The sequence below is a fragment of the Emys orbicularis genome, chromosome 4 (genome assembly GCF_028017835.1).
Source record: "Emys orbicularis isolate rEmyOrb1 chromosome 4, rEmyOrb1.hap1, whole genome shotgun sequence".
NCBI classification, from domain to species: domain Eukaryota; kingdom Metazoa; phylum Chordata; order Testudines; family Emydidae; genus Emys; species Emys orbicularis.
In genome coordinates, this window is record NC_088686.1 from 141,405,938 (window position 1) to 141,431,348 (window position 25,411).

The 25,411-nt window shown below is 48.6% G+C and overlaps 2 protein-coding genes across 2 annotated transcripts; both read right to left on the reverse strand.

Moving 5' to 3' along the window:
* Nucleotides 1-2,086: 2,086 nt before the first annotated feature.
* Nucleotides 2,087-3,615, reverse strand: KISS1 (KiSS-1 metastasis suppressor). Its single transcript, XM_065404543.1, has 2 exons — nucleotides 3,513-3,615; nucleotides 2,087-2,397 (listed from the first exon to the last, which is right to left on the reverse strand). The coding sequence occupies exons 1-2, from the start codon at nucleotides 3,613-3,615 to the stop codon at nucleotides 2,087-2,089; spliced, it is 414 nt and encodes a 137-aa protein (XP_065260615.1).
* Nucleotides 3,616-12,141: 8,526 nt separating this feature from the next.
* Nucleotides 12,142-17,745, reverse strand: GOLT1A (golgi transport 1A). Its single transcript, XM_065404337.1, has 5 exons — nucleotides 17,721-17,745; nucleotides 16,286-16,377; nucleotides 14,753-14,931; nucleotides 14,203-14,266; nucleotides 12,142-12,180 (listed from the first exon to the last, which is right to left on the reverse strand). The coding sequence occupies exons 1-5, from the start codon at nucleotides 17,743-17,745 to the stop codon at nucleotides 12,142-12,144; spliced, it is 399 nt and encodes a 132-aa protein (XP_065260409.1).
* Nucleotides 17,746-25,411: the final 7,666 nt, after the last annotated feature.

Genomic DNA, 25,411 nt, shown 5'->3' on the forward strand with positions numbered 1-25,411 from the left:
GCTTGGTAGCCAGGATGGGCCGGATTTTCAAAAGAACCTGCAGTTCTCAGTGACTTCCACTGATGTTTTGTGTGCTCAGCACCCCTGGAAATCAGAGCCAACATGTGGAAACAACGAAGGGGGAAGAAGAATCTCAATCCTTCATCTCCCTACGCTAGAGGGTCCAGAGACTCTTGACCTGAGAGCTCCCATCCCAGCAAACGTGGAGCCTGCTTCCGCGTTCCTTGTGGACTTCGGTAAGAGTTTTGAGTGCACCTGATCCACGCTTGGCAAATGCACCGTGAGCAGGCTCCATGTGACTATTATTTATGAAGTGCTGACTACGTTCTTTGAGATCCACAGGGCCCAGGTTTGCTGCCAACGACTCACCCAGGGGCACTGCATTACATGAGCAAGTGCTGTGGTTGCTACAGGGACATTATACAACTGCAGCTGGGAGGAGAAGAGGTCCATGAGAGTGGGGGTTCCTTAAAAAGGAGGTGAGTGAGGGGGGCATGGTAAAAGTATATTCAATAATGAATGGCAGGGAGATCGGGAGCTTTGCTCCTTTCTGCTCCATTACACAGGAACAAGGGGCCAGTCAATCAAATTCTAAAGGGATTAAAGGAAACAAACACTTGAACACAACATGCAGTTGGACTCCGGAATTCATTGCCACATGGTGTGGCCAAAAAATGAGCAAGGTTTAAAAAGAATATCCAGAGTTATAATTGAGGCTAACAGTTTTGGAAGGGACATTAAACCTCATGCTTAAGGGCTTAAACCAACCTCCTCTCAACTGTTAGAGACCTACTATGGGGGGCAGATTATTCCACATCAGCCTGTGGCAAGGTTTCTTACACCTTCCTCTGAAGCATCAGAGACAGCGTAGTGAGCTAGATGGACCCTGGTCCGATTCAGTCTGGCAATCCCTGTGTTCCTACGAACAGGGCGGGAAGAGGTCTGCAGAATCGCAAATGGGATGGGACGCAACGAGATCAGGAGGCACTCTCTCTCTCTCTTCTAAGATGTGGGCCACGCAATGGAAAAGTTTGAGACTCCCAGCAGGTGTGGACTGGTTCAGATACAGGGGATGGAGGAGGCTAGTCAACCAGCCAGACACCTGAGTCAAGGGGAGAATAGATGCAAAAGCACGCTGCACATTCAGGGCTGGAAGTGGGCTCCACAATGGAACATTTAAACCAAGTCCCCCTGTGGGCCCTCCTGTTGGCATGTATGGGCCTGGTTCGATTTCACTGTCCAAATGTGAGATCTGGGTGACCCACAGGGGTCCTTCCTCTGTTGAAAACGTCATGCTCAGAACTCTACAGAACTGGCCAGTTTCCTGTGTCGCTGTTTCTCAGAATCAGGCCCTGGGTGAGGAGAGAGAGAAAGAGGCCCTGTGGTCTGAGCAGATCAGACTCTTGGGCAAGGATGTTCCTACACTTGAGCCTTTACAGAAACTACCCATGCAGTACCATCTATACCGATTTCATACGGATTTCAGCCTTGCGGTCACATGTGCCTCTGGGGCCAGCATTTTCAGAAGTGCCCTCTGATTTGCAGATCCTCCATTTTTTAAGTGCCCAAACTCATAAGAACGGCCATACTGGGTCAGACTAATGCTCCATCTAGCCCAGAATCCTGTCTACTGACATTGGCCAATGCCAGGGGCTTCAGAGGGAACAAACAGAACAGGTAATCATCAAGTGATCCATCCCGTCGCCCATTCTGGCTTCTGGCAAACCGAGGCTAGCGACACCTATGACAATTTGGGGCTGGTTTTCGCAGATGCTGCGCACCCCACAAATCAAACTGAAGTCAATGGGAACTGTGAGTGCTTGGCCCCCACTGAAAACCAGGCCTGAGGTATTTCAGATTGACTCCCTCCCCCCAAACAGAAACTCTCCCAATCCCTCTGGAAAGTTGTGGCCGTGCTGCATATCCTCCCACCCCCTCCATCCCACCCCATGCCTTCCTCCTGCACCCTTAGGACAGAAAGCAGAGAATGCTTGAGAATCCATTGTAAAGCTACGTCACTTGCTGCAATTGATTCACCCACCCCCCTCCCCCCACCCTTACCCCCAGCTCCAGCTGCTCCTTGGCTTCACAATATTTTCACCTTGGCTTCCCCGGTGTCTGCTTGCCTCTTGCCGTATCTCAAGCCGAACGAGTTCCAGTTGTAGGCGGAGAGATCCTTCTCCCGCTCCACGAGCAGTGAGCCCTTGGGGACAGAGATGGCTCTGCTCCTGGCTGGATGGATCCCTTGCCCCAGCTGGACCTGGCTGTCCTCCTGCGGCTTGCACAGCAGGGGCGGCGTGGATCTCGGTTCTGCCTTCCCAGGGCTGGGCTTGCTTTCCGAGCAAGGAATGGCTTGATCCCAGTGGGCCGGGCTGGCCAGGTATTTGAAATGGTCACCTACAGAGAAAGGCGCAGAAGGAGTTGAGGAGGGAAAGTGGTCAGTGTCAGACTCACCAGTGGCAAGTGGCAGGCAGTGTCTTTGGGGCAGAGTCTGTCTTTTTGTTCTGTGTTTGCACTGCACCCAGCACATGAGGTCCTGGTGCGTGGCTGAAGCTCCTATGCACCACCGCAATCCAAACAAATAAATAGTAAAGAATTCACAGGCTGCCTGTTATCGTCCAGGGCCTGCCATAATCTTACCCCCACATTTCCCCCAACTCCTTCTCTTTGCCCCCTCTCCATCCTGCTCCCCACATTCACCCGTCAAGCTTTGGAAATTTAGCAATGCACGAGTTAGCGGTGGAGCGCCCAGGGCCCAGAACAGGGAGAGGGTTCACAGAGCCTTCATAAGATGCCCCAAGGGTTTTCAGAAGAGCTCAGCTCCCATTTATTATGACTCAATGGTGTTGATTACAGAAATGCCAAAGGACCAGCCACGATCAGGGCCCCATTGTGCTAGGTGCTGTACAGACCCACAGTCTCTGTCCCCAAGAGCTCACGGGCACTTGAATACGGACCCTGCTCTGAATCCAATGTGCTGAGCGCTTCGGAAAAGTCGGGCCCCGACTGTGGGAGCCCTGAGCATTTGAAAATCTTGCCCTGAGCTCTTCTGAAAATGTAGCCCTTGGGGGGTTGTTTTTCGGGGGGTGCTGAGCACCCGCAGCTCCCCTTGACTTTCACGAGAGTTGTGGGTGCTCAGCACCTCTGAAAATCAGATTCATTTTGACTGAGGGCAGCCTGCGCAGCTACACCCGACCAAATACAAACATTTGTAATTTTTTAAAAGCGTGGAAGCTGTTTGGGGCAGGGACTGTCTCTCTGTTCTGTGTTTGTACAGCGCCTGGCACAAGGGGCTCCTGGCCTCAAGGCATCAGTTAACAACCAGCAGTGCTTAATTTGTAATGAAAGAGGTCCCTGGGCTCAAGCAATATTTTTACTTTCAGAACTGATGCGCCAAGCCTAGAGGTGCCGGGGCTATGCACCAAGCTCACACAACCTCTTTGGGAAACATGACCCTTTCGATTCCAAGCGAGTGGCTTTCAATGCAGGATCTCCACGGGCAATCGCGCTACCTGTGTGTCGAGGGCTCCAGAGGGGGAAAGATCTTTCTGCGGGTTCCCCAAACGGAGCATTGGAGAAGAAGAGAAGCAGGAGCATGGAGCTGAAAGGATTCATCCCGGGCTGGCCCAGACCTGAAATATCAGACAACGGGGGAGAGAACACAGAGGAAGGAAGAAGAAAGTAACAACAATCGGTCAGATGGTTTCCAGTCTCCAGGAATGTTCTGCTCTTTAAAGGGAGAGTCTCTGGGATATCGCCTGCTCTCGGTGACACAGATACAAACCCAGGGTGGCTCTATGCTCTGCAGTGGAGTCACTGCATATTGACTCTGCTGGAAGTAGCAAGCTCAGCTGACTACAATTTAAAATGGCTCCCTCACCCCTTTTGCAGGGAATTGTGGGTAGACTATAGAGTTCAGACACCCGTCATTCCCCCCATCTGTCTCCCACCAAAATTAATGGGGCTGCTCACCGGCACAAAGTGAAGCACACGATGCACGGGACCTGCGCGCGGGATCGGTCCTTACAGAGGGGTTTTAATGGGATACAAAGCAAAACAGGGACGAAGGTGGCAGGACAGCCAGCCCCCTCCCTTTCATCCACCTGCCAGCAGCTACAGGAGTGGAGATAGAGGCTACAGGGGGTGGCTAACAGCGCACGGAGCCTTTGAGCAAGGGGATCAATATGGGCAGATGAAAGCGGAGCTCAGCAAGCAGGCCCAGCCAAAGACACATCAAAAACCACCCCTGTCCCTGCAGGTGGGGTCAGTATTGCAGCAGATTAATGCCAAGGGCAGCTACAAAAGGCTCCCTGCTGAAACGAGAGGTGGTGAGGAGAGAGGAGGAAAAGGAGATGGGGAAGTCTCAGGCCCATTTTTAGAAGTCCCTTGGGACATACCAGACCCGCTGACTTTCACTGAGTCAGGCCTAGGCTCATGGGGGGCCGAAGCTGCTTTTGGAAATGGGACTGACACGCTTTTGAGAACTTTACCCAGGACGCCTTTCACGTCTAGGTCATGAATTCGAATCCTGCCTGTGTCTCTTGAGCTGAGGTACTTGTCTGGCCCCCATAATGGTAGGATCTGAACGCCTCGCAGCCTTGATGTAATTAACCTCACAACGCCCCTGTGAGGTAGGGCAGTGCTGTTATTTCCATGTTACTGAGGGAGAACTGAGGCACAGAGAGACCAAGGGCGCCCAGGGAGTGGCAGAGCTGGGAAGCGGCGCCTGCTGCTCAGAATTGAGGCTCGTTCCTGGGGAGCGGGGGAAGCTTGCGTTCCTGTGCCTGTTTTGTAGCTGACGAACTTCTGGGCCTGACCCTCAGAAGCCCTGAGCACCCAGAGCCCTACGTGAAGCCAGCGGGAGCTGTTGGTGAATTGGCGCCTCTGAAAAATCAGGCCCATTCTGTCGGTTTCTTATGCTCCCCTATCTGTCTGTCTCCAACTGTCATCTCATCTTAGATTGTGAGCTCCCTGGAGCAGGGACTATCTTTTTGTTCTGTGTTTATCCACCACCTTACACAATTGGTCCAGGGCCAGGATGGGGGTTTCTAGGCGCTACTGCAACACAAATCATAAATAAAGAGAATCATCTCCAGGGCTGCCAATCCCGCACTCTTTGTTGGCAATAAGGACCCTTAACTAAACTGCACAAAGAATTCTCGTCTGTCCTTGGACCCTTCACTGTGCTCTGTTAATGGAGTTAATGTGCTCATCTTAAGGAGTCCCCAGGTTAACTGCAGCAGGCTAACACTGCAATTTCTCCTGGCAGATTGGGACACTTTGGTCTGTCACCTGCTATGGGTCACAGCAACCGGCTGATATTTTATATCCGTATCTCTCTAAACAGAACATCTGGAACGAACAGGGCTGTTCACCCTTTTCATTTGTTCCCTTGCATCTTACAAGACGACAAACCGGCTTTTAATCAATTCCAGGAAACCGTCCCTATCTTCTAAAGAAAAAGGATGCTGCATTAGCTCAAAGTGCACACGTAGGGCAGATCCGAACACGGCCATTTATTACTAAAAAATAAAAGCCTTGAAACACAGGGTAATTAGGACAGTTTCTTCCTATGCAGGGACATTCTAAAATTAAATTAAATTGAATGATTTTATTCCTTTCCAGGTCTTTGGAGTTCTTGAGAAAACATAAGAAACACAGGCGTATATGATCATTTTTCCACTCAGCAACACACTCTCTCTCTCTCTCTCTCTCTCTCTCTCTCTAAATGTGGAGAACATTTGTTGGACTGACAGTCCCTGCAAAATTCCTTTTCTAGCTACTTTAAATAGTTGATGAGTAAGAGTAAGTGGTCATGCAGATAAGGGAGACATTAAAGGGTGAAATCTTGGCCTCACGGAAGTCAATGGGAGTTTTGCCATTGACTTTGATGGAGCCAGGATTTCACACACACTGTGTAGTTTTAGACCCAAATTGCTCCGCATGGCATGGTCAAAAAGCCATTTCATGATTATGGGGCAAAACATTCTCTTGTGACAAACCAGCGCAGCACAAGGCTGGGAGCCAGGAGCCCAAAATTCCGCCCCCAGCTCATTTTAGCCTGGTCTATATTAGGGACATTTTGAACAAAAAATCCCATTTTTTGCTAACACCAATTCATATCCATTAGTGGTAGCAACATAGGGAGCCCTACTGGAGATGTGCCCCCTGCTGCTGCCAGTGTTTTAAGTTCCATTTTGACTAGCCCTATTTTGAACCGGGTTAGAACACGCGGTGTTTAAAATGCTGGCGGGAGCCTGGGCTATGTACATGCTCAGTGTTGCTTCCACCGGTGCAACAGAACTGGTGTTAGCAGCAGTCTTGGGTGATCTTGAGGAGAGTTGCTTCCCTTCTCTGTGCCTCAGTTTCCCCATCTGTAAAATGGTGCGGAAAACCATTTCGCTGCCTGGGAAAACCCTAGTGATCAAACAGTGTCTAACTCCTCGAGAGCTTGGGGTCCTTTTACTACCAAAGCACAAAGCATGATCATATTCTATTTGATGATGATGATGATTAGTTTGACCATTTAAAATCTGTCTCTTTCCTTGACCAAAATTAAACATACCCCTCCCCGCAAAACAGGACATTTGGGTTTCAATTTAAAAAGTTTCCATGAAAAGCGAACCCACGTTTTCAGCAGGGGAGAAATGAAAAACGAACCACAGCTTAGATCTTACGTGATCTTGTCCTCCACTTACCTCTGCTGCTCGTGGGCCTTCGTGTGCAGAGTGAGGGAGGCAACTGATGAGACCCTTCTCCCCACTCCGGTCCCTTACAAATAGGTGAGCAGCTGCCCTGGCTGGCTGGATCTCTCTCATCTTCAGTATAAACCTCTTCCCCTTATTATAGGAGCTGGTTGTGATGTCAGCAAGGCTTGGACCCACCTCTACTTTCCCCCGCCCCCCAGCCATTTCACTTCAGAAAATTGCCACTTATCCTTTTCTCTTGATTGCTTGTTGCTGTGACGTGCAACTTTACTATACACCACTTTAAACAAAAGAATGCAACTTGCCCCTCTCTGGGCAGGATCATCAGCTGGTATAAATTGGCCTAATTCTATTGACTTCAACAAGGCTACACTGATTTATACCAGCTGGGAACTGCCCCCCTCCCCTTCTTAAACTCTTTTCCTTTTCACTGAGGGTACATCTATACTACAGAGGCTATACCAATGTAGCTATGCTGGCATCAGGGCTGGCTCCAGGCACCAGCCTGGCAAGCAGGTGCTTGGGGCGGCCACTCCGGAGAGGGGCGGCACGTCCAGCTATTCGGCAGCAATTCGGCGGACGGTGCCTCACTCCTGCTCGGAGCGAAGGACCTTCTGCCAAATTGCCGCCGCAGATCGCGATCGCGGCTTTTTTTTTTTTTTTTGGCTGCTTGGGGTGGCCAAAACCCTGGAGCCGGCCCTGGCTGGCATAACGTCCTGGTTTGTAGAATGTCACAACGGGCTGTTCCAGCAATTTCAAAACCTTCTTCCCCAAACATGTGTCAAGTCGGAAGAGGCGCCGACACTCACTCACCCTGCTTTGCAAAGTTTCTGCGTTCTGCAGCGAAACCACGGCTGGGTGGAAAACACCCCAACAGCTTCACTCCCCATGTTATTCTCAGAGCTGGACAGCCCCTGGGAGCCAGAGAGCGCGGCTACAGCCAGCAGTGGCAGGAGCTAAAGGCTTCAAACTAAAGCTTGTTATTTAAAGAAACCTACGGGATAAAGAGACATGGGCTAAAAAATTCACCAGTTCAGAGAGCTGGCACAGCGCTTGGGCATCACTTTAATCCTCAAAATAGGGCGGAAGTGGCCTTAGCACTAACGAGGCCACAAGAAGCAAAGCAAAGAACCTCCAGTGACCTCCGAGTAAGGAGGCAGAAGCACCATTGTGGACGGCCTTGCTATTAAACGATATGCTCCCACAAACCAATACCATTCGCCATGGCCTGCCGACCCCCAGGACAGTCTCCAGAGGGCCTGCATCACAATGAGTTGAGTCAGTCCAGGTCCCTCATCCATGTTCTTCTTTCTCAAGGAGATGCACTTAATGAATACGAGTCTTTTAACAGGGCACTCGGGGGAAGAGCAAGCTCTAGTGAGAGGCTCCCTAGGAAACCAGCTGAGCTGCCCATAACCGGACGCTCCCACCACACCATGCCCAAGGCTTCCCCAGGAATGGCCCTGGAGGAATTCAGCAGCTAACTAGCTACATAGAGATATTGCACAGCTGTAGAACCACAGAGGTGTGCTGCTCCATTAGCCACTGGGCGGGGGACAAGTCTAGTAGCCCATACACAGGGCTTACTGGGGCAAGTCCCGGGAGTTGACCCTGGATGTGAAGCTGCTGTCAGTGCTGCAGGGGGATTCAGGAGGGACCCACCGCACAGAGGCGATGCCAAGTGGACCCGTTTTGGCTCTGGCCAGGGAGTGAGAGTTGCCCACCTCTATGTGCCCTGCTCTTGCCAATCACAGGACAAGTTGATGTGACTGTCACCTGCAGGAAGGGGGTCAGCAGGACTGGCTTGGTGGCCTCCTTAGAGCTAGGGTAGGTAAGAATGCGCCCTCCAGAGCAAGAGATGGGAGAGCGCCTGCTCCTTCGGTCCTCCATGGCACCTTGCCAAAAGAGGGCTGTTAAGTCCCCCTGTTCGCTTCAATATTCAGCTGCCTCTTTGCTGAGAGAGCCCTAGGGTTGCTATTTTTTGTGATGGAGATGCCCGCCCAGCGGGAACTGGGCTGAGACCCAACACACTCATTCCGCACAGGGGCCACCAAACAGTGGTCTGACATGTAGCTGCTTTCTGTCCCTATGCAACCAGGCTGGGCTTGACCTGGGGGTGCTGGAAGCAAACAGCTTCCTAGCTCATGACCATCCACTTTGTACCCTGCTGGCCCCCACCACAGTGCCTCGTGCAATTCCCCCCCCCCGCCCCCACGCTGGTGCAACACAAGGCTTGTGCAGCCCTTTGCATAAGAACAGGATGGGAGGGGGAATGACCAGAGTGCTCAGTGCTCCAGCTTTTCGGGCTGCAGAACAGCCAACAGGAAGCCAGGCCAGGGCTTTAGGAAAGACAAGGCTGAGCCCAAAGCCAGCGGTCAGAACATTCAGCCAAGGAAGTGATCTTGTGATCATAGGTGTGTTATAATGCAAGGTAACAGGGCCAGATTCTCAGCTGTTGTATGTCGGCATCGCTCCATTGACTTCCAACGGATCCGTGCAGAATTACACCAGCTGTGGATATGGCCTTGTTCTGGCAGCAGCTTAGCGCTCTGCCTGTCCTTTTCCCCATGCAGCATTGTTGCATCACTGTCTGCGGAACCTGCCTCATACAAGACAGGATGGGTTCACTCCTCCTGCTTCCCCGAGTGTCCTCAGTCAGATCCGTGGCCTCCAGCTTCGATGAGGGCTCCGGAGAGGCCCCATTGTTTCTGAAGTCCTTTAGTGCTTAATCATAGCAAAGGCAGCTCACGCTCCTGCAGCCAGCGGTAGACTGAAAAGAACATGCCCTACTTCTCAATAGATCAGCCATGAGCTATCTGCTTGGCATCTGGGCTTCCAATACAGTACATTCCTCCTCGCTCAATTTTCTCCTGTTTGGCAGCAGAATGGTCTTTAAAAAACGAGAGATAATTATCGGAAGTAATCATCGGTCTATTGCTGTGCTCTCCTCCGCAACCACCTGCTTACCCCTCTGCAATTAATGGCCCCAAATATCATTTGGTTTCTCATGGCCATTGCACACGAAAAGGGTAATTTACTCTCCCTGGATCAGGTCATGAAATGTTAATGGGGCTTAACAGGAATTTTCATAACCTCCCCTGCCCTCTCTCAGAGCGGCGGCATTCTAAGGGGCAGATTCCGGGCCATGCCTCTTGGGAAGAGCAGTCCAGGCAGGGGGAGCAGCAGGGGAGCTTTATAACCTCTTTGTACCTCCCAGATCCTAGGCTGCTCCAGAGGCGCACATGACCTCTGCAATAAGTTAGAGCAGCCCTCAGCCTTTAAGGCCTCCTTGCATGGCTGCCTGTTGGCGGTTCTGCAGCCCAGAAGAGACGGAGCACAGAGCACTCTGGTCATTCCCCCTTTCGCCGCGCCCCTAAGCTATGTCGCTCCTGCACTGGGAGAATTCCCCAACGTGCTGCAGTGGGGTGCAGAATCCAGCCTCAAGGGGCTGGCGCCATCAGTGGGTTGGCCCAGGGAATGGGACTTCGCCTTATTTCGTACTGAATGCTGCAACGCCCTTTCAGGGCCTGATCCTGCAGTTTAATGTGATGAGGGACTTTTGCCGCGGACTTGGATGGGAGCAAACTCCAGTTCAGAAAGGCACCTTGAGCTTGTACAAAAGGCACAACACAAACAATTGGATTGCTCGGCCAGAGTACGCAGCTCACTGTTTCACGGCTAAGACGCAGAGACCGGAGAGGAACATTAGTGAAGTCACTGCAGTTTTAGCACCTGCTGCTTAGTGATTTTTAAAATATTACAAAACCAGGATTAAAAGGAATCAGACAGGTCTGAGATGCTCATTGGCCTTGTAGGACTCCATGCTCCCTAGACACTCTGCGTCGCTTCCCATCTCACCATGGAGGCATCAGACACGACTTTGTTTTTAGCTTTGTGCTAAACACCCATTGAAATCTGGCAGCTTCTTTCCAAGTTCCCTGATTCATTTTTGTTTCTGTCAGAGCCCTTCAAGGGGAAAGCCTGTTTCCTAGCTCTTCCCGACCCTCTCCAGGAAAAAAACAAACAACCCCCCCCTTTAAAAAGGACAAGAGCAGCTTGTAATAAGGTATTTTGTCCAGAATGATTCCTGAGAGCTACTCATACAAGGTATGTCTACACTGTGATCGGGAGGTATGACTGCAGCATGTGTAGACATACTTGAACTAGTTTTGATCTAGCTAACTTGAGCTAAAGGAATAACTCCTCTCCCTCCTAGCTGTAGCAGGCTCCTATCCTGTATGGAGCAGCCATCAGAATGGGGACGTACCACACGCTCTGAACAATGTGTCAACAGCAGCATGTCCCTCTAATGCAGTGGTTCACGAAATGTTACAGGGGGTTCTCGGGAAAAAATTCCCTAATGGCGGACAGAGTTGTCCCTAGGAACCCTGGGCAGCACAGGGCCAGCAGCCCGGAGCCCCTGGACTTCCAAGAACTAAGCAGATCAAAGCAAGCAGATCTATCACACTGAGAAGAGTTAAACTTTAAGACTCCTTATACGAAATGGAAAGGGAGGTGGATATTTTTTGCTGTTTTTAAAATTAAATAGGCAGCTAGTATTGTTTTTAAAATTATTATGAAGAGCAAGTTTAAGCTTTGTTGTAACGTGCGTTGTTTGCCTGGACTGCTCAAGACCTGAATGCTTGTGTAGGAAGAACTCTTTGAGTTGGCTTCTTAAATACCTTCATGCTTTCACATCTGATACTCCTTGATGAAACATAGGAGCCTTGTCTTATAACAGGCTTATTCAAAGTGATACAAGCTACGAAAGTGAGATCTTGGAAGAGTGTTGCTGTTTTCATAATGTAATAAAAATACTATAATGATAAAGAATAATTAATAATAAATAATGCGTAATAAGCATGTCATAAAAACAAATTTGATATTTCTAAGATCACTGCTTTTATAATTTATACTCAGGTAAAGGAGAAAATCCCTGGAAATATTCATTTTTAGGAGGGGGTTTGTGAGACTTGACATTTTAGTGAAAAGGGTTCACAGGTTGTTAAAGTTTGGGAACCACTGCTCTAATGGGACTGGGATGCAATATTATCTCAGACATGCTTTTTAATCCACATACAATTTCACTCTCATGAGGACATGACAAAAGAGTAAATCAACAACTTGCACAACCATCTGGCTTGGGAAACTCATTCATTCCAGTGTAGCTCATGGGAAGGTGAGAATCTCAGCCAGATCTATCCGATTGGGAGCAATCCGATAGCAAGGCTTGGATTTTTGGGTTAATTGGTAGCAGGATCTGTGGGCTCCAAGCGGCTTCCTTCACACAATAAAAGAGCATGTCCAGTCCAGGTGGCTCTTGGCTTGGAGAGACCGCAGATTAGTGTCTGTGCAATGAGAGCCGGCTGCCCACGGATCCGGGTGTCTAAAGCAGGTGACGTTATCTCCACTAGCTGTTGGAAACTCTTCCAGGTCATACCAAGGAGCTGGTGTCTCCTAGTTTCTGGAATAGCTGCAACAATGACAATTCATTAGCAGTGGTAGTAAACTCCAGCTGAACATAATGGTGACACTTGCTGTTCAGCACAACTGCGCCTGTATTTCCCTTAGAGGTTCAGCAAGGGCACCCACGGGCAGGCTTCTAGCTTCCCAGCTTGTTGCCTTTCTTGGGTGGAGCCCCACATTTCTCTCCCTTCTGACTGAGGTATTCCCAGGCTGAACAGTTCCCTGCCTTCACTGTGCTATTCCCAGCAAAGGACAGACTGCTTAAGCAGACCTCCTTGCTTCCTCTTCAGACATTAGAACAGTGTATCTGCCCACAGGTAAGCTACCACACAGCTCTTGTGATGCAAGTGGATTTATCCTTAAGATGAAACCATTACAGAGAAAATGTATTAAAAACAATAAAGGAACCTACATACATACTAAAAAGCTTCCCAGCGATCACCCCAACTCCGCCATGGGCTGTGATAGCTAATTTGTCCTTCAAAACCCCATAAAAGGTCACCTCTATGGTCCTTCAAAAACCCTCTATGGTCACAAGTACGTAACAGCCTCAGCTCAGAACTAGCCCATTCAGGTAAAGTTTAGTCCATCTGTTATACAGTTCAAGGGTCTTTGATCTGGAGTTTCCAGGAGCAAGTAACCAGTAGACAGGGGGTCTCGCTCCCCAGGGCATAGCTTCAAAAGGCTGGTTTCACAGCGGAGAATTTGCATTTCCCTCCTCCCAAGTACTTTCCAGGATAGTCACATCACAGAGATTGTCCCCAAAGCCCTTTGAAGTTCCTAATACTTTCAGAGATTTAATTGGTCAGGTTTCTAGAGAAGTTACGTACAATCCCACAATAATCCAGACACAACTGCATTTTGAATAAATGGACCACAAAGGTTTTAAACTTAATTCAATAATGTTTGTCCAGGATAGTGTCAGTCTCTCCCAGACTTGCCCCAGGACAGTGGTTGGCATTGTAACAAGGGATGACCAGTTGAAGTCCTGATGCTATTTGCTATTGAGTACAATCCGTCTCCTCAGCAACTCTGTATTCACAGCTTAAGACTTTTTTCTATACAGAAGATACAGTCCAGACCTCTAGTGAACAGATACACATTGCTGCCTATGAATTAGTGCTGATCAAAACTGTTCACACTGGTGAAATTTCAACAAAAATTGTGCCAATATTTTTCACAATTTTTTGACCAATTCTAATATCAGTGAGAGTCTAGCGTTGAATGTGGACAAGACAAAAACTATGGTGGTATGCAAGGATCCTGGGAAAACACACAAGATTCCAGCGAGTGACACAGCTGTACAACATGTGAGAAATCACGGCTACACCTCTACCCCAATATAACATGACCCGATATAACACAAATTCGGATATAACGCAGTAAAGCAGCGCTCCGGGGGGGCAGGGCTGCGCGCTCCGGCGGATCAAAGCAAGTTCGACATAACGCGGTTTCACCTATAACGCGGTAAGATTTTTTGGCTCCCAAGGACAACGTTATATCGGGGTAGAGGTGTACTTAGGAAGCATCATTACAGAAGACGGAAGATCAGCTAACAGCAGAAGAGCAGGAGCAAAATGACGTTCTGGAAGAATTAACATTGGATGAGAAGGAACATCAAATCTGAAGACTTTTTTAAATCCCAACTCTTAAAAACTTGCACTTGGTCAGGTCTGTGTTAAATTATGGCTGTGAGACACAGACATTCAAACAATTCAAGCGTAACCGAGGGCAGAAATTTAACTGCCTCTTTCGACCAGATTTTCCTCTCCCTTTCACCTGTGTAAATCGGGAGTGACTCATTTGAAATCAATTAAGTTACGTGAGATGTGAAGCCAGTGTGAGAGGAGAATGGGCCAAATTCTCAGCGGGTGTAAATCTGTGAAGCTTTGGAAATGTCAATAAAGATCTGTCAATTTACACCAGCTCAGAATTTGGTCCAGTATCCTTACTGGGATCTTCCGCCAGTACCTTGCAAAACCAAAGCCCCCTGAATCTGCATGAAATCCAACCCCAAAGCCTTGCTTACCTTGCTCAGCAGTGGAATATTTCCCAAAGCTCCCAGAAATCCAAAGACTACTGGGAAAAAATTCCTGGAGCAAAACAAAGATCATTGTTAATCAATGAGTGGAAGCTGGGGAAGGGAGTGGGCTGATTTAGGGTCAAGGAAGGACTTTCCCTAGGATCTATAACTGGGTAAAATAAACCCAGGTCTAAAAAGTTCCTGTGAGCTTTCACTAGCTGGGAAATATTGTCCATCCAGCTGATTGCCAGATTGTTGCCAGCACACAAACGGCCATGTGGATTTGGTACGGATTTGGGGCCTGGCAGGATCTCTTCTGGCTCATAGTGTTTGAAATCAATGCCTTGCAAACGACAGGGGAGTTGATCCTGTGACTTTTGTGTGGCTTTCTGGGGAGCTTTGGATGCTTGCTAAGGAATTCCTTAGGGGAATGAGAATGGGGTTTCCTAGATAGCCTCTTGTACCCACAATGCTCTACACCTATGGAGTTTTGCCAGTTACCCTAGCAAAGCTATCGGCAAAGGCCAAAACTAAAGGCATGTAGCGAACAAGTCACCTGAAGAGGGTGATGAAGCCATAGGTCTCCAGCAACATGCCCAGAAGAGGCTGTCTCAGGAGCACAATGAGAATGCCTCCCAGGAAGAAGCTGGTGCCCTTTAGCTTTTCCTTCTGGAAGAAGAAGTTGAAAGTCCTTCTCAGTCCGATGATAATGGCCAAGCCAGAAAGGAACAGGAGCTAAGCGGAGGAAATGGAGTCGCACAGGACTTGTTAGAGGAGAGAAGGTCTACACATTCCCTTCATTCATTCCCGATCGGGCGCCAACTCTAGCTCCTCTTTCCCGTGTGATCAAAGAGAACCCTCATCTATCCCATCTGCTGACACGGGCATCCCCCTCTCCCCTCACCTGGGCACCCTCCATCACGCTAACGCAGCATCCTACTTGCCTGCTTTTGCAATCCATGTAACCGTTATAAAGGACAATGCATATAAGCCACTGTAATAATGCAGTAAGGAAACAGGCTTGCATTTCTTGCCTAATCCCAGGCAACAGAAATGCAGTAGATAAGAGAATGAAGGGCTAAATTCTGCTCTCAGTTATAACAATACCTAGGTTTTACACAGCACTTCTCATTAGTAGATATCAAAGGAGGTCAGTATCATTATCCCCACTGTAGTTGTTACAGTTTCACTAGTAGAACCCCACTAGGATTGCACTGACTGTGGTAGAATTCCGATGCTAGCTGATTCCCTCGGTGTTAGAAGGAAACATCTCTGATATTTCATGAGAATGAAAACGTGTTCATGTTACAGGGCTCGTCTATATGGAGAGTTATTCCAGAATAGCTATTCCGGATTAACTCTTCCTAATTAACGCCATGCGCGGATGCTCTTATCCCGGAGTAAGAGTGCCTTATTCTGAATCCACTCTGGAAATGGATTAAACTACTTTGGAATAAAAGCATCCACCCCTGGAGTTAATCAGGAATAGATGATCCACTTTAAATTTACACCCTACCTGAATCTGAATGAACTTCCATGTGTAGACAAGCCCTTTGTTCTTTTTATTTGTAAATTCAAGACAACTTTTAGAAGGACTTTAGTGCCTGGGAGGAAAGGTGCTGGGCTGACTTCCCTGGAGACTGAAATGCTCTATTTACCCCACACAAGTATGGGCTGCACCATACAAGGGTCCCCCACACCATGTGTCTCAACACTGATTGGGAAGGACCATCCCCAGTAGGGGAGATAGTAGTTTAGTCTCCATGTGATTTGATTCTTGGCTTCTCTTTCGAGGTTGCCTACAAGGGGATCAGTTAGCACCAGTTGTGGTGAGATTAAGGAGGGGACACCATCACAGCTGGACTGAAATGCAGAAAATTTATTTCACACCAACCCGAGCAGGATTTGAACAGAGACTAGCCCCGTTTCTCTCATAATAGGAACCTGTACAGGGCCAAAGGGCTGGCACGTTCCACCATGGGAGCTGTGACTGGTTGCAGCGGGGTTGTCGTGTCTGGGCCCCTGTCCCAGTGCTATATTTTGCCCTCAGGAGGGGCAAGGAAGAGGGCCAAGGTTTTGAGGTACTCACGTTTCCAAAGGCCAGCAGCACTGAGTCAAAGTACAAGAGCACCCCAAAAAAGATGAAAAATAGGCCAAAGCCCACAAGACCGACACCGATCTCTGCAACAGATGGAGGGTCAGCGATTAGGAGCACAGCAGCCAGAGGACAACGTATTGCTACCAAGGAAGTGTTGGATAGTGCCAGCTTCTGTCACCAAATCCACTCCGTGGTTCCTCGTTGCATCGCCACCTCAGCAAGGAAGGTTAATTTGTGGGTTGCGTCAAATATTTAGAAACCCGTCAAGACAATTTCTATCTAAGGTAGGTTTTTGAGAGCTCACCCATCACCCTGGCCTCAGAGCGCCTCTCTCCCTATATGTATCTAGGGAGAAAGAGACAGTCTGATGTTAAGCCAGCTGGAAAACAGGAAAACGATTTCCTGAAAACCTGTGAAGTGGTTTCCATGTGGCAGAGGTCACCTCCTAATCTCCTCCCTCTTCAAAATGGAGCTGAGCCAAAGCTCTGGACTCACTAAGAGTCTTCCCATTGCCTTGAATGGGCTTTGGGTCAGGCCCAGGGCTCTCCAACTTATCTCAGCCAAACAGCAGACAAGGATGGGATGTCGTAGGGGTTTAGAGCAATGAGAAACTGGTCTGAAAACCCAGGACACATCTGCAAACCTTGTGTGTGTGTCAGGGCATGAGTTACTCACTTCATTTTCCTCTTCAGGGAGATTTGGCGCTCACTAACAGTGCTGAGAGAAGGGAAGGCAAGTGCTCAGCAAACCTCCCACACACCCAGCTCTGCCAATGGCCCTCACCCCCCTCTGCTATTCCAGTCCCGAGCTCCCCACACACCCCACAGCTGTGCCAATGCCCCATAGTCTTGACCCACAGCCCCCTCCCCCCCACTATTCCAGTCCTGAGCTCCCCACCGCCAGCTCTGCCAGTGGCTCTCCATCCTGACCCACAGCCCACTGCTATGCCAGTCCTGGGCTCCCCCACTCCAACCTCAAGAACTGCCAGCTCACCCTTGATCTACTTCCTCCTGCCTTGGCATTGTAGACCCAGACCTCATCTGAGCAGACGCTGCCAGTTGTGGTGAGTTATGAGTTCTGCAGAGCTGTGAAATGCATGTTTCCCTCTTCTGTGGAATGGTGTTTCTGTGGTGTTGACAAACACCCATCAGGGTTTGCAGGGACAGTACCAGACTCAGGGCCCTTGGGGCAGGGGCAGGGGCAGGACAGTAGTTCACTCTGCCTCACTCCCTGATCTGCTGTGACTGGTGCCACAGAGCAACCTCCAGCTCCAGCCCAGACTTGGCTCTGAGCTCCAGCAGTCACAGCATCGCACACCGGACGGAGCAGATAAGCCCCAGCCTCTGAGACAGGCTGTTCCCCGGGTTCACGGAGTATCACTGACGAGTTAACAACCAACCCCCCTGAGGCTGCGTCCCTTACTCACTCTGAAACTCCGTGAGAGACACCATCTTCCCTGGCATAAGCCTGGCGTGAAACAAGGTGTGTGTGGAGCGGGGTGTGGTGGGGGGTGGACCCACAGCTTCCACGAGCTCCCAACCAGTGACCCTTGGAAAGGTCTTTAATCCCTACCTCGTCATCCCGCAAATCATTAACTCCACAGCAGCGGCAATAACCTTAAAAGGCCCAGCTGCTAATGTGGCGCTCATCACCGCTAGGTTCCCTCTCTGAAACCAGCACAGGCCTGTAGTCCCTTACCCGGAGCTTCTTCTGCATAAAGTACCCCCGGGGATTCTGCCACCGCTGTTACCTGGGAGAGCGGAGTTCTGTATTGCCCCTCTCTGTTGTTCCTACTGCCCAGAGATCTCTATGAATGGCCCATTCCTGCCTATCAAGGGCCTGATTCAAATCTGACCTACACCATTGTAAATGAGGATGAAAGAAGAGAATTCACAAGGCCTGAGTCTCCCTTGCTTTGTATTGTTATTAGCACCTAGGAGCCCCAGTCATGGAGTAGGACCCCACTATGCTAGGCGCTGTACAAACAGAACAAAAAGACAGTCCCTGCCCCAGAGAGCTGACACTCACCTGTCCCGCCCTGGCTCGATGAAAGCTTGCAACATGCTTTGATCACCCGAAGTGCCGAGCAGTGCCACCCAGCCTGGTCTTTGTTTCTTAATAGTTGCTGGTCCGTGAACGTTTAGAAATAGTGTCCAATGGGGCTTCTCCGGGACCGTGCTTGGGCTTCTGAGCCACATAAGCTTTGCTGCCTCTAATTCTCCCGCTCAGTCGTGCGGCTAATTTCTTCCCCACCGGAAAACTACCCCATGGCCACGCCCTGATCTGCTACCTATCCAAGGAGCAGCAATGTCTACCTCATGCACACATCCCGCTGGGTTAAACCTTCCCCCTTGACTCAGCCGTGGCAGGATTCTCTGTTCTACTGCACAGCCTTGCTCCAGAACAGAGCGCGCTCATTCCACAGGCAACCCCCGTTTGAATGGCAAGTGGAGAATCTTTATTGTGCAAGGCTAAGTACACAGCCCGGCACATCCGTTGCATCTGTCTGATACAGGGAGCGTGCTCCTACGAGCATTACACCTGATTCACCAGACATGGGCTCCAGCCATCACATGCAGGAGGGATAGTTTGTGAGAAATTAATTATTCATCAGCAATTGGTCTCTTTTCCTGTCTGCGAAACATTCGCAAGGAGGTTGGGAAATGCTCAGATGCATTCGCTGTTCACAATTGTCCCTCCATAGGACTATTTCTGCGCCACGTCCTCACATTGAGCAGTCCCGTCCCACCCCACTGCTTTCTGGAGTTGGGTTGTACCCTCAGAGCATCCCAATGAGCATGGATTTGCTCCCCACTGAGCCTATAGTTAGCACTTACCCTTCAAGAATCCCCATTAAGCCATGGATTGCATACTCACTTTTTCATTACCAAGCCTCTCGTGGGCTGCAGAGTTGGAAGTCCCCTGCTTGAGTTTCCCTCTTTGGAAATGATGCTGGAGCCAAGGGACTTGTGGGAGTCACTCTGGAGTTTCCACAGAGGATGGTGGGAGTTTGGCCTCTCCTCCCACAGTTCCCTCGGGTGGCCATCTGGATTCCCACAAGGTCCTTCAAAATCACTCAGAAGGCATTGCTACTGAGCTGTGTACATGGAACTCTAGGATTGCTATCCCAGAGGGCAGTGCAGCTGAGCGGGTGTAGAACACTGTGATACAGGCCTCAATTACATGGTCACATACTATTTTTTCCATAGGGCCCCTCTTTGGAGATTTTGTAAAATTTAAGCTGCCAAACTCCAACATAACTCTATCTCCACTGAGCACGTGTGAACTGAGATTTTCAGAGGCTCATAACCTGGCCAAATTTGGGTGAATTTTTACATGGATGGTAAAAGACGCATCCCCTGCTCCAGAGCGACCCGCACCCCAAATTTCAACTCCTTCATTGAAAGTATGGTAGTACTAGAGCTACTCAATGAAAGCAGGTACGAATTTTTTTTTTAAAACATTGGCAAAGCAATGTATTCCCCCCTAGCCTCATTCCTTGAAATGGCCAAACTATTTAAGCTGAAACTTTAAAAAAAAAAAATCAGCTTGGGGTAGACAGTCATCATGAAAAATTTCAGCCTGAATGGTTAGATCGGCAAAGCTATAAGCAACTCAAACAAGGTCTTACAACAGAAATTATGATCCGTTCCAACGATAATAAAGGACCCACAACTCAAGTTAACATCAACGGAAGCTGCAGCATCTCTGAAAATTGGTCCCCTAAATATGTCCAAGCATGTCCGTCCCCTAGCTATAGTTGCAAGAAGGACAAGCTCAACAAATGATCTATTTACAAACCAGCAATTTTTATTTTATACAAACTTGCAAGGTACAAATGCATTTTTTCCCTTGTGTGAGATTGGATCTTTTAAGTAGCTACATCTAAAACAAATGCTGTTGGGAAAAATACAAAGCAAACTACCACTGATTTAATTACTGGGAAGATTGGGGTGAAGAATTCAAGCTGCTGAAACGCGACAGCCATTTGACCATGGTCTCTTCGATCTAATGTTATAGTAGTTGTCATCTAAGGTCACTTTTATACAGAAAGAAAGACAGCAACATCACATTGTTTCTTGGATAATTTTATTTGTCTAACACTAGCAAAAATCTAATTTTTGCTACTCCTCCCACCCCCCCCAAAAATAATGTGCATAAATAGATCTTTTTTTTTTTATGCAAAGTTTTTTTTTTTTTTTTACAAGAGTCGCTGGTATATGAAGGTGTTATGAAAAATAACCAAAATAAAATTAAAATAATTAAAAACCACAGTTCCACAATACTGCAATATTGTGATCCTCAGCCACGCCACTGAGAGCTCACAGCTTGTAACTTTGGAAACTCTTAAAGTGACAGTAGCAGGGATTGGTCACAGACACTACGTTGTTATTCGCATAGTGGGGAGGTTTCCTCGCTGTCCCCTCTACATCTACTAGGTCGTGCCTTAATGCCAGGAAGGTTCTTTTTAGGAGCTCCCTGTGTCCTTCGTGGGAATCCCTAGGCCTTTCAAGGGTGCTTACCAGTGGGGTTGCCTTGCTCCCCCACCCCTTCCCTTAAATGTACCCTCCCCTAGGAACCGTGTTGTCGGAGCTGAGATGCAGGAGAGCCCTCTTCATGATGGGAGACTGGACTGACTGGAGAGTCAAGGGGGAGCCCGTTGGGGGGCTGACACTCTGGTGGGAACTCCAAGTTGTCTCTTGGTTCCATCCATGATGCAAAGGCCACTAATGTCAGTGGGTGTCTTTCCATTGATGTTGGTGGGTTTTCAATTGGGCCGCTAGAAACAATCCTCCTGACCATCCAACCTCTCTCCTGCCTCTGCTCAGCTCCTGCACCCCAGTTTGGTCCTGGGGGTTCTCCTAGCTTGGCTGCATTTTTCTCAGTTCAGCCACCCCCTTTTACATCTGGGGGCACATTCACAGCAAAGAAAGGCACATCCACCATGCAGAGACCATCCTCCCTGGGGCTTATGCCCTGGCGTATACACTTCGGGTGTGTTGGTGAGGTTAGCAGCTGCGCTACTGATAGGCAGCCCTCTGCACTAGTCACACCATCACAGAGAAACCATTCACAAAAACAAAAGGGAGGTAAAAATGTAACATTGAAACTCAAGATTAAAAATCCCACATACAGTCACAAGGATCCATGACTGACAGCTGCGTACCAGCAAGACATCCTCTGCAATCCCCAATATGGTACAGTCCTATATGTCTTCATATACTGTGCCTAGACGACCAGCTTTTCAGCATATGCAAATCAGCCTCGCTCTAATGACTTCAGAATGATCCCAATTTACACCAGCTGAGGACCTGGCCGTATACAGAGTGCTACCTAGTCAGTAACAGGGAAATAAATGCATCATTTCTCAAAACTTACAGTTTTTATATTTTATTTTAAATAAATTTGCTTTTAATAAAAGCAGAAAATATATATATGTATATTTAAATAGGTCTTTTTTTTTCTTTTCTTTCTGATGAACTGGCAAAGAATCTCCTTTTATAACTCTCTGGCGGGGCTGATGCCAAGAGCCCAGCAGAAAGAGAAAGAGAGAGAGAGAAAGTTAGCACAAAACAGTACCACCCGGAAAAGGAGAGAAAAACAAATATATATATATTATATAAATGTATAATTTCCATAAAACATATATTAAGGCATGTATAGCAAAATAAAGGGCCAGCTTCATGAGCGAACAGGGGCTGTTTGGGATTCCATTATGGGAGCAGGACTATTTTATCCCCCAGGGATGTTATATGTATTGCTAAAAGAAAGGAAGAAAGATTGATTCATAGATCTGATTCTGGGGAAAGTTCTGTCTCCTGGGATGTTTTGTGTATTGCCAAAATTAAAAGTAGACAGATAATCTAGGGAGATGCTAGATAGATCCATTGGGCAGAGAGGTTCTGTTTCCTTGGATTTTATGTGTATTGCCAAACTAGAAAGAAAAATTGATTCACAGGCTACAGCAGGCAGGCAGCCAGCCAGCTAGCTCCCATTTCACTCAACTGGTGGCATGGCTGGGAAGAAGTAGAAATCTTGTTAGGTGCTGAGCATTTGCACCTTCTCTATATTTCAGCTGGAGATGTGAGTTCTCAGATGCAATCAGGATCAGGCCAATGGAGAAAGAAAGCTAAGAAATAGATTGAGCTTGATTGCGCATCTCCATTGCGTTGCCTTTTTCAGAACTATCATCTGGAGTTTCAAGTGCTGGGACAAAACAGTTCTTCCTCCATGTAGTGAATTGACAGAGCCCCAGTCTCTAGTATAAGGTACAGAGCTTGATTGTCCACTCCTACACTCTGCTCTGAATTTATTTTGTCTTCATTTGAGTTAATCCTGATTTGCACCAGTGTAGGTAAGAGCAGTGTAGTAAAAGGTGCAGAAGTCCAATACTGTCTGATGTTAGAACAGGGCATCTAACTGTACTGGAAAGTCCATAGGAAGAGGGATTCTTGACAGAGGAGCTCAGATAATATTCACAGCAACACTGGGAAAGCTCGACACTTGAGGCTTTCCTATTTCAGGTCAGTTTCGTTACACCAGATCATTTTGCATGCAGCCAGCAACATTTCACAGCTTTGCACTTGAAAAAGTAGATTTTGGAATGAAAAAGCAAGCCCATATTCAACCCAGATTGGTCTTAATTTTGAGCGTAGGCTTCAATTTCAGATTTGGGAATTTTAAAATTCCATTCTAGCAAAAAAATTAAATAGATTTTCAGGTTTCAATACAAAACCTGTCAATTTCACTGAGAATTCAAGGAAAATAATATTGCTGGGATTTCCCCCCCCCCCCCAAAAGGGGGTCTGGAATGAAATTGCAAGTATTTTTTGTGAAACACAGGGTCCAATTTTCAAAAGAATTCATCTCCCACTTAGGCACCAAAATAAGTGGCCAGATTTTCAGTGCTGTTTTGAAAATCTGCCCATCAATATCACAGCGGGAGCTGCTGGGTGTGGGCACTTTTAAAAATCTTGCCCATGTTTAAGTACCTAAATGGGAGCTGAGCACTTGCAAATCCACTGCGTGGTGGAAAATACATCTGCATTTGCATGCAGCCCTAATTTTGAGAAGGGACAAGGAAACCAACTTGGACAGATAGAAGAAACCTCCATCCTCCAAACCATTGCTTGAACTGAGCTGAGGTCTAGATGGACCTTCTCACTTATGAGTTTCCGTTGGGAAGCAGCAGTGCTGAAATAACGCTAGATTCTGCAGACCCCGATGGTTCAGGTAGTTCTGACAAGCTTCAGAAGAGCAGCCAACCTCTTGGATGCTTCTCTGAACTAGATCTCTTCCATCACCCCTGATACGTCCCCCCGAGATGATGATTCTCTCAATGTATTGGGGGGGAAACAATGAAGACACATCTGGAAGAGCAGGCTCATCTCATAAGGTACTGCAGGAACGGAGACGGTGTAGCAGTGACTCAGCACCATGCACACCTGATCTTAGTTATTCCAAAACGGCAGAGGAACTAGTCTAGCTCTCTGTCCTTCAGGAGAAAAGAATTTCCAGGGTATGCGTGTCTCAGTGCAGTGAGTTACGAGTGTCAGTTGCCTGCGTGCCGTTCCACAGGCAAACATAGCAGGGAACCATAGAAGTTAGAGATGGGTATCTAGTCCCTTTCCCAAAGGCCAGCACAGGATTGTTCTCTATGCAGGGATTGCCAGACCAGGAGGCCATCCAGTGCAGTAGCCCATGTCTCCAGGAGCAGCTGCTCAGAGGAAGGCGCAAGAACCCTGCAGCGGGCAATTATGGAATCACCTGTCCGTGGGTAAGCTTCTCCCTTGTCCCATCCATAAGAAGTTGGCTTCTAGCCTGAAAGCAGAAGGGATTAGATCCCCTCCCAGCTATGCTCCTATTCCCTTGGGCCTCACAGCTCTGTGTCCCCTCCATTTTGGGGGCAAGGCAGTGCTTTCCAGATGGAGGCAAGAGACAGTGACAGCAGCAACATAGTACCTGCCAAGACACTGCAGGAAATGCCCCTCTAGGTCCACTCAAGGCCATTCAGGACTAGATATCAAGAGTTAGATGGGGCACTCAGATCCAAGGTGATAAGATGCCCAAGAAATGCCACGGACAGCGAGAGACTGCTGTTCCCTCAGCCACTTCTCCAGCGTTTTGCTCAATCTAGTATTAAGTATCTGGGCAGCAGCCCCCGATTGGAGAGCGAGAGAGAGCGCGTGTGTGTGTGTGTGTGTGTGTGTGTGTACGTACGTGTACACACACACTGGTACCAGTTCCTCTCTTTCACCCCACTTCCATCCCCATAAAAATGCAAGAAATGAGCATTGCGCTGGGTAAAACAAAACTCTGAGGAAGGGCACCTGTTGCTACCATCCAGAACCTGCTCTGGTCCAAGAGAAAAAAATATCCCGAAGCCTGTCTCCCTTTCTTCTTGTCGTCTCTATGTGCAAACGGATCCCTCCTGTCCCCAGAAAGCATCCAGGCTTCGCCTGGTCACCTACACCAGCCACTTGGGCTCTCCTAACCCCGTCCCCCTGTATCTTTCAGCTAATTCCCTTACTACATGTCCACATACATTGCACAGACCTGCTGTTCCACACCACCCTTTGCCCTGGGAGGTGAAACACTAGTATTTCACAGATACAGCCACGTCCTCTTAATTTTGCAGATCCCATAACCTCTCCCATTTTCTGCCCAGGAGCCTTTTCCCTCCTTGGCTCCTGTTTCCATCTGTCCATCCCAGATGCCCGCTCCTTCCTTCCCGTGGATGCGCATGAGCGTGAGTGGAGAAACGTGGCTGGGCCAGGTTTCACGGGTGGCTAGCTCCAGAGATGAAAGCTGCTAGTAGCCGATCCAGGCCAAGGCCTGGGGAGGTGGAAGGGGTGTGGAGAATGGAGAGGGGGTGCTCACGTCAGTGGAGGGCAAGAGCAAGCTCCAACTGCAGCGACGGCTCGGTCCCCGTGCAAAAGCCCCTTCGGGACACGAGCTTTGGGAGACAAATATTTCAGTGCGGGAAGCAAAGGGAAACGCCCCAGCCTCCAGTGAGACACCATCCCCTCGATGAGATATTCCGGCCATGGAACAGCCTGGTGGGTAGCTGCCAGATCCCCTGCCCTGAAGTTCACGCCGGCTGTGGAGTGGGCCCAT

What these genes read in the sequence shown, in the direction of transcription:
- KISS1 (XM_065404543.1), bottom strand. Translation starts at nt 3,615, where the DNA reads ATGAATCCTTTCAGCTCCATGCTCCTGCTTCTCTTCTTCTCCAATGCT. An exon ending in CTGGAGCCCTCGACACACAG is followed by an intron (nt 2,398 to 3,512) that starts GTAGCGCGATTG and finishes CTTTCTCTGTAG; the next exon opens with GTGACCATTTCAAATACCTG.
- GOLT1A (XM_065404337.1), bottom strand. Translation starts at nt 17,745, where the DNA reads ATGGTGTCTCTCACGGAGTTTCAGA. An exon ending in GTCTCTCACGGAGTTTCAGA is followed by an intron (nt 16,378 to 17,720) that starts GTGAGTAAGGGA and finishes CATCTGTTGCAG; the next exon opens with AGATCGGTGTCGGTCTTGTG. An exon ending in TGCTGCTGGCCTTTGGAAAC is followed by an intron (nt 14,932 to 16,285) that starts GTGAGTACCTCA and finishes TCCTCCGCTTAG; the next exon opens with CTCCTGTTCCTTTCTGGCTT.